Source organism: Semicossyphus pulcher, unplaced genomic scaffold (genome assembly GCF_022749685.1).
Source record: "Semicossyphus pulcher isolate SPU_LCO1_2020_fin unplaced genomic scaffold, fSemPul1.0.p SCAF_3, whole genome shotgun sequence".
Lineage (NCBI taxonomy): Eukaryota > Metazoa > Chordata > Actinopteri > Labriformes > Labridae > Semicossyphus > Semicossyphus pulcher.
This window is the reverse complement of record NW_027211704.1, coordinates 7,862,299-7,876,953: the sequence shown is the minus strand read 5'-3', so window position 1 is coordinate 7,876,953 and position 14,655 is coordinate 7,862,299. Positions and strand designations below refer to the sequence as shown.

The 14,655-nt window shown below is 38.7% G+C and overlaps 2 protein-coding genes across 4 annotated transcripts; both read left to right on the top strand.

Annotated features, from left to right (window-relative positions):
* The first annotated feature begins 201 nt into the window (after positions 1 to 201).
* On the top strand, positions 202 to 10,919 carry LOC138605885 (monoacylglycerol lipase abhd6-A-like). The gene is made up of 9 exons (XM_069678342.1): positions 202 to 277; positions 2,880 to 2,995; positions 6,576 to 6,735; positions 7,064 to 7,177; positions 8,146 to 8,278; positions 8,367 to 8,524; positions 9,193 to 9,247; positions 9,863 to 9,963; positions 10,189 to 10,919. The coding sequence occupies exons 2-9, from the start codon at positions 2,892 to 2,894 to the stop codon at positions 10,366 to 10,368; spliced, it is 1,005 nt and encodes a 334-aa protein (XP_069534443.1). The 5' UTR covers positions 202 to 277; positions 2,880 to 2,891; the 3' UTR covers positions 10,369 to 10,919.
* Positions 10,920 to 11,312: 393 nt separating this feature from the next.
* Positions 11,313 to 14,625, top strand: rpp14 (ribonuclease P/MRP 14 subunit). Of its 3 annotated transcripts, XM_069678665.1 has the most exons (7): positions 11,332 to 11,383; positions 11,832 to 11,897; positions 12,391 to 12,548; positions 12,745 to 12,829; positions 13,232 to 13,308; positions 13,400 to 13,478; positions 13,718 to 13,856. In XM_069678665.1, the coding sequence occupies exons 3-7, from the start codon at positions 12,457 to 12,459 to the stop codon at positions 13,772 to 13,774; spliced, it is 390 nt and encodes a 129-aa protein (XP_069534766.1). In that variant the 5' UTR covers positions 11,332 to 11,383; positions 11,832 to 11,897; positions 12,391 to 12,456; the 3' UTR covers positions 13,775 to 13,856. The 3 variants fall into 3 exon arrangements, with proteins under 3 accessions (XP_069534765.1, XP_069534766.1, XP_069534767.1); XM_069678664.1 differs by lacking the exon at positions 11,832 to 11,897 and having other exon boundaries at positions 11,313 to 11,383; XM_069678666.1 differs by lacking the exons at positions 11,332 to 11,383; positions 11,832 to 11,897; positions 12,391 to 12,548; positions 12,745 to 12,829 and having other exon boundaries at positions 13,297 to 13,308; positions 13,718 to 14,625.
* The last annotated feature ends 30 nt before the right edge of the window (positions 14,626 to 14,655 follow it).

Sequence of the window (14,655 nt, the reverse complement as noted above, 5' to 3'; positions counted from 1 at the left end):
TACTGTACAGATGTTGCTGCCTGAACTGCTGAACATTTAAAGCTGTAAAGTGAGAAGGTGGCGCCCTCATGTGGAGGCACCGCACATTTTCAGTTTTACTTTGTCACGCACTTACGAGATTTTGATATATCCGACAGTCCCTGAACGCAGCAGGATCCTCTCTCAGTACTTTCCCTTTAAGTGAGGATGAAAGGCTGTTGTGTAATTTGGGTGAAAGAGGAGACGGAGGAGGAGGAGGAGGCAGCTCTGTTTGACAGACCGAAGAGGACCCGGACAGGTACGCGATACTCCTGCACAGCTCATTACAAACACACTATAATACAGATTAATATATACTTACTTTAGAAGCTAGCAGTCAGTGTTAGTGAGTTCATGTAACCTTCACTGTCCTTGTTACGATCATGTTTGAGAGGTGATGTTTTCTCCTACACCTTAAAGGTACGCTTAAAGAATCACAAACAGGAAACACGTGTGTATGAGATTTTAAACGTTTATGTGCTGCTTTAATACTGCTTTATACCGTTCAGTAATCAGTTTAAAATGTGCACATTTCCTCTAAAACTAACAGGAAAGGGAAGTTCCGTATTCCGCATCTTTCACACACACACACCGGTTTCAGATGACGACTCACTGCGATATCGGCACTGCATTTTATGCAACTTTAAGTAACATTAACACTTTCTGTCATTTACCTGAGCCTTAAACTGTGTCCTAAATTCTTCAGAGTGGTAGGGATAATCTAGCTTCAATCAGGCTGCTTAAGACTTGAGGCTTTCCTAAACTACAAATTTGTAAATAAATAAATATGTTCTGAGAAGTATGCTTCTAGTTACTAGTTTCTCTTTAGATTCAAAATAACAATACAAAAAAATATTCAGAAAATAATGTATGATATGTTATGTTATATGTTATATTTCCAGTAAATTCACAAACTACCAATCAGTATGTAGTAGAATTCTGATTGGACAAGAGGCATTCCAGGAGTGTTGATAAAGAGTAGTTAAAGATGGTGTACTGAACTAAATTATATTGAGATGTGTCTCTAATTTTTTGTCCTCCCTATTTCCATACATGAGGGGGGCAGAATATTAGAAACCCCTCTGAATATAATGCAGCTCAGTACAGCCCCACCACCAACTGTGACCTTGACGCTGAAGTATCATTGAATTAACACCTCTATGACAGCTTAGAAAAAAGCCTGTCCATTACAGGCAACATCAAAGCAAATCTTATGGCTAAGCTGGTGTATTGGATTACATTAGATTTTTCAGGTATACCTAATGAAGTGGCCGGTGAGTGTATGCTGTTATGAAACTGTTGTAGAACAGCGTTATCACACTCGTGGTTGTGCTGTTGTGCTAAATATCAGCACGGCTGTGATTCATTCATAGGCAAGAGGCTAAAGATCATCACAGCTCTGCTGATATCCAGTGTAACAGCACTCCCTCTTGTGTGATATTGCATAAATAATGCAGTATTTTCTCTTTACCTATAAACAGTATTCTAAACTGGAACATTCTGCATGATTATGTTTTGGGACATTTTCGTGTGAATGTTTCTGTGTGCTTATTTAAGTAACATTTTAATGCAGGAACTTTACTTGTAAGAGTGTATTTCTACTATCTAGTATTAGTACTTTTACTTAAATATCCAAGTGCTATTTCTACAGTTGACTCAATTAGTATGTAGAGCTTCACATTTGTGTCTGTGTTGGCTTCAGAGTTCAGTCTTGACCTGGAAAAAAGAACGTGTTAACTAAAAAGATCACTACTCATGATCATCATATTTTGGATAATGTCATATGTAATATTAATGTATATGTATATGTTTGAATTATTATAATTTCATTGAATTGTAGCATTTATAAACAGACAACATGATCGTAAAAACATTTTATTTTACAGAAACAAAAAGCTTAAATGAAGTTACTGAAAAAAGAAACAAAAAGTGTGTAATATAAAAGATAACAGGAATATTATGTTTTATTTATTTATAAAAACAGACTTCATAATGTATGAAATGCACCAATATTATGAATTATATCAACTAGTGACGTGATTAAGTACTGTACTATTATAATGTAGGGGAAATGTCAGAGCTGAGATTTCCTGACTTTTATTCCAATTAATTCGTCATCCCGGATCTTAATTTCCCACAATGCAACTTGACAGCAGCTTTGAGTCATACTTTGACATGTAAATACCAACAAACTCAAAAACCCCAGAGTCCAATTTGTAACACAAGCTCTTTGTTTTTAATAATGTAGACATTATACAACCGTTATTACACGCTGTTGGCTAACCGTGTCAATTTAGTTTAATGCCCATTTAAGTATTGATGAGATGATCTGATTGTAACGTCATTATAACGTCAAAAAATGGAGGGAAAGACGGCAACAAAATGGTTGAAACAAGTTTGCCTTTGTTCGTTAAAATGAAGCAACTCAGCATTTGACCTAAAAGTGTGACATTTTGAAATATTTGGGTCATGATAACCTTCTGAGGGGTGAGAAATTAGCTGAGCAATGCTAGCAGTGTCCTTTAGCTTTCTGTATGTTTGCTAAGCTAGGCTAAAAACAAATTACAGTGCGATTTCTGTAGTGAATACGCAGATATATAACTGATATTTGCCCTCTTATCTGACTTGATTACATTGAATCTGGCAGAGGAAACCATTAAACACATTTTAGCTCATCTCATTTGCTTGCTGGTTAAAGCTAAGAGATCAATGATAACTTACTGGTCGCAGTCTTTGCTCTTTCCTATTAAATGTCAGTAGCAGCAGTGCGAATCCGACATAAGGTCCGCATTCACAATTCAGATGCTGAGCTAAGTTATCATGAAGTGAGAGTCTGTTTTGTGTTTGTATTTCTTTGTCAGGAGTGTGCAACCATGGAGCTGGTAATGCTATCAGGAGGTGTTCTAGTCGTCCCCGTCCTCGCCTTCATCACCTCCTTCCTGTTCTGGCCCGGAGCTATCCTGAAGGCCTACAACTGGTAATAAAAAAAAACACGCTTGTACCGCAACAATACACTGGTATGACTGGTTTTTGGTGCATGTTTAAAAAACTGGTAATAGCAGTCCGGTTCAGCACAGCACAGTGAGACTGCTGAGAGTTTCCACTGAGTTTTGTTGTGTAAATGAGAAGTGATTAACCTTCAACACTACATGATGATGCCCTGATGCCCTTGTAAGCTTTGAAGCAACGTCATAGATGATGTTTTGGGTTTTGCTAGTAATTACTGATTTGGCTCTACATTCAACATTCATATTCTGATGACGCCACTTGTGGCACCAAGACCAAAGAGCCTTGTTCAAATTTTATAACGGCAAAGTTTGGCAATGATGTTTGACGTCATCTTGTTAAAGGGAAACACGAGGAGATATTTCTATAGAAAATACTTTGCATGTTCGATTATTCCCTCTAAAAAAACACAGAGGTTAGAACTGTTTGAATATCTATGTTTAAGCAATATGTCCACATGAGGGTACACCACTACAACGAGAGACAAACTTACGTGCAAAGATATATTTATTTAAACATAAACATGCCTTTTAAAAGATCAACACAGGCTTCCTACACCTTGCAAAATAAACAGATAAAATAATTAGATTAAGGTAGAACAGTGCTCCAAGTGAGCTGTGCTGTGACAGGTATATTTATTTAAACATAAACATGTCTTCAACATATCTATACCTTTCTGTTCTGCTGGGTTGTTGTTGTTGTTACCACACGCCACACGGTTGTTGTATTAGCTCCTTTCAGCTGGACTAAAGTGACGTTGTGTGCTTTCAAAGACGCTCTGTAAACAAGAGAGTGCACATGAGGACATGGAGACAGCTCGGGAGACAGACGCAGTAGTGCTGATTTTTTTCCCCATCAAATATTCATTTTAATAATCAAATATCTGTTTTTATTACAATTTGGTTTCACACACACATTCATACAGGATTCACATCAGGATGTAACTTAATCGCATAAACACAAACACCATTGGCTACGGCGCTAAAACAAAGTTTAACAGCAGTGTTTAAGTAAGAAAAATTAATTATTAAAAAGGAGTTGCATCTTCACTTCACTGGCTTCAAAAACAAATGCGTGGGCTGGACTGATCAACATTGCTTTAGGTACCGTTAACTTACTATAGTACAGGCTTGTTCCCATTCTTTATCAATAATGAAGAAGGCAAGGCAGGAAGAGAAATAAAAACATCCCTATTGTTTGATTTAAACAATTGAAAGTCCATTGATGTAAAAAGGGCATTAAAATCAGATAACTGATTTACTTTTGTCAGTTGACTTTATATCAATAAATCATCTGTTCGATCCAGAGAAATGAATCCCAACAAGCCCTGACCAGATTTTTTGTAGCACAGTCATTCTCCTCAGAGGATGGATGGACTTTATTAAATATACAGTAAATATAAATAAAACTATATAGTTAATATTACCTATCACTAGAAGATACAAATATGTATATCAAGAAATTATACTATACTATCATAAAATAATGTCAAACATGAAATATAAACATACTATACAGGGAGGTAGAGGTAATTGAATGTGCAAAAATTGACCCTTAAACCCTGTGACCTTTCCTCTAGTTCCACCCTCAGGACAAACTAAAGATTATACACCAGCCCTGCAAACAGCCGTGTTACAGATGTCTACAAAAACATATTATCTTGCGCTTCTGAACATATTTAATGAAGAATTGTGCATTTTAAATTATTAACAAATAAATAGTTTTATGTCTCAGTTCATCTGTGCTAAACGCTTTTATTGTGAAGGAGCAGGACTGCCAGCACGGCCTTGCCAACTGGACTTTGCCTAGGCTGTAAAAGAAACCTGCATGTGGGCCACTTAGCAGATTATGGTTGCTGTTTCACTCTCTCACACACACACACACACACACACTCAATGCTGAGTCAGAGTCATATAATGCCGCATTTGTCCGCAGCTTTGTGATGTAAAATTGCGAAACACTGTAAATGTTAAAATTTAGCAGTATAAAAGAGCCACATTGTCTTCATGGTCAGACTCTCATTCGCTTTTTATGGGGCATACAACTGGTACTCTGTGATGAGGAGCAGCTGCCCGACGTGCATGTTTAAGATTTCAAATGATGGATGACTATTAATATTTTGGAGCAACATCTCGATGTATTTTGAGAGATGCTAGCCGCGAGGTTCTCTGGTGGTTAAGGTCAGTCTCTTTCCACTGACACAAAAAAATAACAACTATCAGAGGAAATTCACATTTAGTGCAGAGGGTGAACCCACAGGCTTTGGTGATCTTCTGATTTGTACTTTAATGCCCCAATGAGTTTCACACTTCTGGTTTTCCAGATTGGATTGACTGCCGTAATATGGTGGTACACAAATTTATTTCCCCATTATGATGAATTGTGAAAGCTGTCGGGATCCTCTTACTGATCATCTTGTACGATAATCAGGTCCAACTTTTTTTTCTGATGCCTTTCTTGGGCAAAGGGCCGTGGGTGGGAGCTGAACCCAGGGCCGACGCAGCGAGGACTGTAGCCTCTGTGTACGGGATGTACGATTTAACCGCTGAGCTAAACCGGCGGCCCAGGTCTGAATTTGACCGATACCAAAAAAAATGTCAGTCTCAGCTGAACTCTGAGTGCTTATAGAAGTGCGTACAGGAAGACAAGTAGGTAGGGAGAGAGGCAGGCAATCAGCCAATCATTTAATCGGTCCAAATGAAATTAATAGATGGACTTCTTTCCGGCCTGCAGCAGCCACAGATACAGAATTATTTCTTTATTTCTTTGATTTATTGCGTGCTGTCTGCATGTAAAGAGCATTTAAAGAAATGTAACAAAATTGATCTTCTTAAATAAACTGCCTACTCTAGCTGAAAGTCTGAGGATACCTGGGAATAATTTTAGCCCAATAGAATGCAATTTCGGTTCATTTTGATCCATTTCACACACCCTAACCCTAACAATTAACCTGATATTCCTGGGCCTGGTTGTTTTTAAAGATGGATTTGGAATTCAATTTTTTTAATCCAGGATCAGGTAATTCATCTCACTTTTGTCCAGGTTGTTCAAAGAGAACTGGATTGGATCGACCTGATCCAGGTACAGACTTTTAATGATTACCAAATCTGGATTGCCAGAGCTCGAAATGGGACTACATGCTACATACTTTGTCCACAGGGGGCGCCAAATCCCACACATTATAAAAGTTGCTTTTAATTAAATATTTTATAAATTATATTTACAGCATTTTGGTGAATTATTTTATGGGGATGAAATACTTTTTTTTTTTCCACAACTGAACTCAATATTTGATCCAATCCGATGGCTTTGATCTGATCAGATTACCTTTGAACAAACGGGACCTGTGTTCTTTCTCTTAATAGGATAAACCTTAAAACTTACTGATACCCTGACCTTTCCTCTAAAACCACCATCAGTTAAATCGCGAATATAAAGTTACAGAGGTATTGTCCCACAGAAGCATTACAGTAGAGAAGATCTTTGTGTGCACAGTCACTGCTAACAAGATAACCTGATAACCCCCAGTATTCCTGCTGTGATCCTCTCAGGTACTGGCGTCGCAGTCTCGGGCTGGTAGTCCAATACTCTCACAGTGGAAGTTATCGCTTCTGTTATTCCAGCCGTGGGAAGCCAGGGGGCGCCGCGCCATCACTGCTGCTGCTGCACGGCTTCTCCGCCACCAAGGACATGTGGCTGCCTCTCATCAAGGTAACACACACAAAAAGGTGCAGACGCCATTTTTCTCTGAGTCTCTACAAGTACTGTAGGAAGAAGAAAGAGAAGGAGTTGGTATAAAAATGTGTACACACTCCTGGAGCTGTTTTATCTGCAAAAAAACATTTAAAGTTTTCCAAGCCGTGAGCTAAGCCTCGATATTGTAGGTGCATTACATCGTGGGAGTTAAGTGTGTCTGCTTTGAGTAAACTTTGTTTTGTCACGTCTCCAGTCTGGAAGCAAAATGTATTATAGCTACAGAATTAGTCAGCAGTGTTGTACATCTTTTATTTCAGTTGGGTTTGTTTGTTTTCTCCTCCAGTATCTCCCCAAAAACCTGCACATTGTGTGTGTGGACATGCCGGGACATGAGGGGACGAGTCGGACAGGCGTGGAGGACTACTGCATCCAGGGCCAGGTTGGCCGTATACACCAGGTCTGTGTGAGAGAGAGCGTGTGTGTTGTCGGGTGTGTTCCTGCATCCTCATATTCAATTTAAACAAACTGTGACATGTACAAAAGTTATAGATTGAAACGTTCAGTTAAGCACCGACAAATCCAGCGGTATCTTGATGCCACGTGTTCGATCAGCTCCCTGATGCAGAACCAATCATCAATCTGTCCTCATACGTCACGATAGAGGCCATGCGCAGAAAGAATGCATGTAACGCAGCCTCTTCCCTTCAGGTGGTTACTTTAAATGTAATCTCTATGTACAGATTCTACATGAAAATGTAGGCTGACCGGATTTTAGTGCAAGAAGTGTTCTTGTTTCCGTTTGTGGTGTTTTTGTAGTCCGAGTAGTATTGACCAATCACGTATCAGTGTGGAAAAACACTGTAATCCCAGCTCCCATCAGCGTCATCCGACAACGATTCAGCTTCTGATTAATCTCTATAAACCGACATCTGCAGCGAGTTCAGCTTCATCTGTTATAGATCAGAAATTCAACTTCCAAATCTGTCACGAAAGCTGTTCAGCGTTTAGATTTCCGGACTTCCTCAAATGCATCAGAAATGATCGATCTGACCTCCGTTTCACAAACTCCTCATTTTAAAGTAATTTTTTTCTCCTCTTGACAACAGACCTGACAAAGCTTGTCATGAGTCATGATGTTGTTATTTCAGCAAACTTAAGAGCTGTTAATTAAAGTCGATCACAAGGAAATCTGTTTCTTTTTCGATTCATACCGCTGAAGTAAGCCAGAGTGCAGCCTCTGTGTAACTTACTGTTTACAGTGAAACTGAGACTCAGCACAGACAGATGAGCGGGCGCTCCTCTGGGGGACGGAATGAACCAAGAAATGACTGCGTTTATTTTGCCGACATTTCAGGGGACATTTCTGAACACAAGGCCGACATGTTCAGAAACATTGAGACTATAAATGTTTGTCTCTCTGCGCAGTTTGTGCAGAGTATCGGCCTGGATAAAAGACCCTTCCACCTGATCGGAGCATCGATGGGTGGGAACGTTGCGGGGGTCTACGCTGCCCATCATCCCACTGACCTGTGCAGCGTCACCTTGATCTGCCCAGCAGGTAAACTCAGCAGACGTCTGATGTTTAAAACCGGAATCTGTTTCATGAGGCAGAGTAACAGACCATCCTCTTCCTCTCCATCCGTCAGGTCTGGTTTATCCCACAGAGACAAAGTTTATCAGCCGTCTGAGGGAGCTGGAGAACAGTGAGCAGGAGGAGTCGATCCCCCTGATCCCCTCCACCCCTCAGGAGCTGGAGGACATGCTGAGTCTCTGCTGCTACATCCCCCTCAAGCTCCACAGACAGGTACACATGGAGTCAAGGGAGGGCCAGAAAAAGAATTAATCTGATGTGTAAATGTCATGACGCATAATTAAAATAATATACAAGTTATAAAGATATGTGGGGAAATAAAGAGAAATAAGTATAAGAAAAAATAAATAGGAAAAAGATGAAAAGAGAAAATATTTATAAGCATTTTCACTTATATGTATATTTATGTTATATTTAAAAATTCATGTTTTTATTCATTACATACATAGAAATAGGTTTATTTATTCTGTATATTAAAAAAAAAAAAGTTTTTATTTTTAAATATTGTCATTTAAAGCCTTGGCAAGAAAGACTCTTATTATTTATTTATGCCCTTCAAAAACAAGGAGAAATAAAGGGATAAAAATGGATGAAATATAGTGCATAAAGATATATTTTTTAGATCAATCAGACTATTATTAAACCTAAAACAAATAAATAAAATATAAACACATACAACAATAAAATATTACATAAAAATTGATATATATTATGTCTCCACTTTTCTTTAACAAATTTATTCCTTTATTAATTTCCCTTTATTCCCTTTTTTTGTTTTCTATCTTTAAGTAACTACTGTTGCTAAATTCTGTTTTTCTGCTGCAGTATTTGGGGAATATCCAATTAAAAGTATGTGTGTGTGTTTGTGTGTGTGTTATCAGGTCCTGCGGGGTCTCCTTGACAACAGGATCCCTAACAACAGTTTCTATAAAGAAGGTCAGTCTGCTCATCTCATCTCAACAGCTGCTCTCCTCCTTCTGAGACTTTGTTTATCTCCCTGAAGCCTTCATGTTTTCTGATCTGCTCCTGTTTTAATCTGCCGTTGATACAAACTTTTCACTTCCTCCATGTTTTTTATTTATTTTTACTAGGATTGTTTTCCTGAAAATGTTATTCCAGTTTACCTACTGTGCTGCTTTTCCAGTCGCTGTTAGGCTGTGGTCAATGAAACATAACACCTCCTGCACTTCCTGTTTCAGATTAAAAGCACCTGGGCTGCTCAGAGAAAATAGTATTTGTTTTTCTGTTAGGCTTTTTGTCTAAAATATCTCCATGTGAAGACTAGTGAACATTTTGTGGAAGTTAATGGAGATCAAAGTAAAGAATTATCAAGAGTTTCATCAAAACAATCTGATAAGTTCAGAAAAATTCATCAGATCAGAAATGAAACTGTCAACTGTGATATTTTAGCTGATTCTAACCTTTAAATTCATGCTTTTTTTTTCAAACTTAACTGTAAAGAATAATTATTTTTTCATGTCAATACTTAATAGCTGTGGTTGCAAGTGCAATATACTCTATTAATTATGTTTTTGTTTGTGTGACGTTCAGTGTTCATGGAGATTGTGGGGGAGAAGTCTCGTCACTCGCTGCAGGAGAACTTGCATCTGATCAAAACCCCCGCGCAGGTCATCTGGGGGAAAGAAGACCAGGTATCAGAGAATCACAGAGATGCAGAAGGCTCCATAAAAGCTTCTAGTAAAGAGTATTTATTGAGTGCATTGGCACTAATAGCTTACATCTTCCTGACTACACTGCTGCTTGCTTAGTTAATAATAAGTGGACGTTACCCCCAGCAGTATTTGCAGATCATCAGATTTTATACCAAAATCCACAAACTTGCTGAGCAGCTTCTTAACCTGACTCTCCTCTCTCAGGTGGTGGACGTGTCGGGGGCGACAGTGCTGCAGGCATCGCTGCCACACTGCCAGGTGGATCTGTTAGAAGACTGTGGTCACTCGGTGTCGCTGGAGCGGCCGAGGAAAGCTGCGAACCTCATCGTTGACTTCCTATCTGCACAGCAAGTCAGCGGTGAAAATGCTAAGAAACTTTCCTAAAGTAAACAGCTGTGAACTCAAAGGTTGAAGTTTGATCTCAAGATGGACAAGGAGGAGATACTGAAGGTTATCATGAAGATGATGAGGATAATGATGAAGAAAATGAAGTTTATTTTGGTGGTTATAGTATTTTCTGATTTGATAAAAGAGTTTTCTAAATGCCAGAATCTCTGCCTGGGAAGACTTAATGAACGCACATAGTGGGACATAGTGGGGGTCACTTATTCCTGCAGTTTTTACACGCACATAACAGGAAGCTGAAGTCTCTGTATTAGTTTTTAATGTATAAAAACATTCCATCTGGATTTTGCACATTTCTCTTTCAGAAGAACTGTATGTCGTTCTCTTAATTCATGTGATTTTAGTGTTTCTTTGTGACAGACAACATATTTAACTTCCTAAAAACACACCCCGATATGTTTAAGGTGATTGAGTTTGCAGATTTCTTTAAGTTTATTAAAATGTCTAATGAAGAGGTAATTTAAAAAATCCAGCACCTGTACAAAGATTGTTTATGTATACACAACAAAAATAAATCTCCTGGTGGAAAATTGTTCTATTGATTGACTGTAAAACCTTTGGAGAACTATTGCTGTTTTTCCATAAAGCAATACACCAGCAGACCACTGAATGGCAACACATCTTTACAGCTTTAACTTGAATGTCAAAGAGCAATTCATTTTGTCGAGATGTACCACTCCGCTAAAAAAAGGGGTCCAGCTTTTGTAAATGAGTATGTTGTTTATAATCCTTAGCAAACTGACCTTAACAATAATTTTTTTTTTTTACAATTTTTTAATTTTTCATATATTTTCATATAATTTGATCTACTTCCGTTAATGATTCCAGGGTATTTGATTTTCTGACAGAGTGATCTATCTCACTTTTTTGCAACTCTTTGGAATACAACATCGCGCGTGCGCAAATGTGTGGACAGGCTGCGCACTGGTTCAAAGTTTGCATGGACGCTGAGAGATTCACATCACGCTGTCAACTCTAGAGTTTAATGAAGCTGGTGGGTAAACGCTGGAATTCTCTTTTTAAAACATCTTTTAACAGTAACAAACAGAAGTTAATCGTCTCTTAGCTTAGTTAGCTCTCAGCGTAGAAAGTACGAGCTAGCGTATCTGAAGTTAGCAAGTTCACTTTATGAGCTACTGTTTGACCTACTGTTAGCTTGTTTTAGCTTCGTGTTGTGCAGCCATGTACAGTATTTTTGACATTTACACGAGGAAACGTTGAACTGTCAGGCGTGTCGAGTTGCAAACGAAATGCACAATAATTTACAGTAACAGCAAAGTTATCAGATTTAGCTTGATGGTTAGCTAGCTTTCTTGCTAGCTTTGTTATTTATTTGTTTCTGAGTAAAAACTATGTTTTTGTTAATGGTGTGCAATAACAAAATACCTATTTTGGTTTGCCATATAATATTTTACTCCTTTGCTGTCATGTATTTTTGACAGGTGCTTTAATTCCACTTTTTTAGTCCTGTGACCTTCATATCAGCATGGGAAATTAACATTTATGATGTAAGCATCTGCTCACATGAGTCTAATTAACCCAAAATCTTGTCTATAAGTGAATGCTTGAAACTGCAACTGTTCTTTTAATTGACTTATTATTGTATTGTGATAATTTTATTACTTATTTTAAACAATATATATTTTTTATCCTTGTTACCACAATTTACCTCAAATGATTGTACGTTTTACTTTGTTTTTTTTAATAATCCTTTTTGATTTATACTCTTGAGAACTCAATTTCAGAGGGAAAAACATATTAGATAATGGTTTAATAGAAGTGGAAATGCATACATATCCTTTTTAGGATGTCTCATAGAAGATTTATGAAATAGTTATGAAGCATCAGGCTAAAAAAAACAGACATTTGATTTCTGATCCTTGTAACACACACAGTCCTGGAATTGTGTACAAATAGACCTAATAACCAGGCTTGTATGTTTTAAATCATGTTACGCTTAGTTGCTGTCTTTTTAACCATCAGTGGTTTGTTTTTCTGTAGTAAAGTCAGCTGATCGACCTGCTGCTGCTCACCTGTTGGAGGACGAGTCACTGATGCTTTAATAGAATGAAACGCGTCGACAAGAAGGACGAAACTTCAGTTTACCAGCGGGTCGTGTTGAAGAACGCCTCGCCGTACCACTACATGAAAGTCTGCCTGTAGGTCATCCTGACATGTTTTAGTATCCTGTGTTTATTCAGCAGAAGGGCAACTTTTCCCATTTATATTGTGTTGCCTTAATAAATGATATGAATGAATGTGTATGTTTTCATGATATGATGATATTCGTGTTTGTCTATCAACTACAATGATACCTGTACACTCATCAGACATGTTGTTTCTGTGTGTGTTAAGTGTGTTGGAGGATGAATCTACCAGACTGAGCGCAGTCGACCTGAAGCAGTTCATCATCACAGGTCTGAAGAGTCTGTATGGAGAGGTGAGATCATGAGCAATCGTTAAATCTACGATTTTCAGGTTAAAAATATACAATATTTCTTTACTGCTACCGTGAAGTTTTTAAGTTTTTCTTCATCTCATGGGATCCTAAGATCCCACCAAGAAATCCCAGGATATCACTGTTGGCTTTGGAGACAATTAAAAGGGTCATTTTTGCTATTTTACAACATTTTATAGACGAGAACAATAATGAAAAACTAAAATATCAGCAGAATATTTAATAGAACTAATATTTTATTGCAGCCTTAGTTATTGTTTCAAAGCGTTTATCTTTTGGTCTGTCTGTTAGCAGGATTTCTCCAAAGTACTTTCAGCACTGAATATAATATTTATATATATATAATATATAATATTTATTTCATGCATTTGTAATGTGCTTCAGGTGGGAGCAGCGTTGACCTTTGACCTTTTGAAGTACGATGAGGACACCCTTACTGCTCTTCTACGTGTTACAAGCAGGTGAGAACAGCTGTAGCAGAACAGGACACTTTTTTTTCCTCCTTGACAAGATGTTTTTTTTTTTTTATAAAGTGTGTATGTGTGTTTTCAGGGGTCTGGTGAAGCTGTGGAGCTCCCTGACTCTGCTGGGCTTCTACCAGAACCAGGCCTGTGCATTCAGGGTCTTACAGGTCAGCAGACTTCAATTCGGTGTTCAAATACTGATATGTATTTTATCAGCTGCAGAGGGACAGTGAAACTCTGACCCAGCCTGCCATCAGTGTCTGTCTCAGTTTAGAGGTTTCTGTGTTTAAAGGCTGTTCAACTGTACGTTTATTTATTTGTTTCTGTGTTGAATCTGTAAAAGCTGTTAAAACAATTGTTCCTCTTGGACAATAAAGACTTATTTCTATCTCTTATGTACCTTTAGGTGTCTCCGTACCTGCTCGCGCTGTCAGCAAACAGTCGAGAGCTGCAGCTGGACTGACGGAGGAGGATTTATTATACTTCAGGATGAGTTTCAGGTGGAGCAGCATCTTTAATAAACCCCGGCTGTGCCTGTCCTCCATCACAGCTGCTCCTCCCTCCTGCCGGCTGCTCCATGTCGGGCAGCGAGCCTCCCTCACCAAAGCATTCTCCTCCAGAGACGTGGAGCTGTTCGCCGAGCTAACAGGTGACACAAACCCTCTCCACCTGGACCCCACGTACGCTCGCACCACCTCCTTCGAGACACCCATTGTCCACGGCGTCCTCATCAACGGTCTGATCTCTGCTGTGCTCGGCACCAGGATGCCTGGCCGCGGCTGTGTATTCCTGTATCAGGAGATCCGCTTCCCCGCACCTCTCTACATCGGCGAAGAGGTGCTGGCCGAAGCTGAGGTCCGAAAGATCAAGATGTCGTTCGCTTTTATTGCTGTGACCTGCTCCGTCAAGGACAAGGTGGTGATGGAGGGGGAGGTGATGGTGATGATGCCTGAGGATCAGCAGCAGAAAGGGTGAGAGGCGGAGGAGAAGGGGAGGTTGCTAGTTGGACTGATGAAAAATGTCCGCTGCATTTTGATGCAACACTTTTTCTACAAAAAGGAATTTGCTTAATAGCGCTATTATTTTATCTTGTTCATTGATTAAGTACTTGAATCCATCGAGAAGTCTGTCTGGACTGGAGTGGTTACCAGAGAGACGTGCCATCCAAATGAGGATTTATTATTTAGTCCCAGTTTGAGTATTTTGTTTTATGTGTGATATCTTCTGTGTGGAATAAAAACACTGGGAAAAAAAATTCTCTTTGAATCATTCAAATCCATTCACACATGTCATAGTAAAAATGTAGTACTGTTTTATTGCAATTCACTTCTCATTGCTTTTATG

Bases quoted from the DNA above. Each gene is read 5' to 3' on its own strand.
- LOC138605885 (XM_069678342.1), top strand. From the start codon at position 2,892: ATGGAGCTGGTAATGCTATCAGGAGGTGTTCTAGTCGTCCCCGTCCTC. The intron at 8,279-8,366 runs GTAAACTCAGCA...TCCATCCGTCAG, and splicing joins CACCTTGATCTGCCCAGCAG to GTCTGGTTTATCCCACAGAG. The intron at 9,964-10,188 runs GTATCAGAGAAT...CTCCTCTCTCAG, and splicing joins TCTGGGGGAAAGAAGACCAG to GTGGTGGACGTGTCGGGGGC.
- rpp14 (XM_069678666.1), top strand. From the start codon at position 13,801: ATGAGTTTCAGGTGGAGCAGCATCTTTAATAAACCCCGGCTGTGCCTG.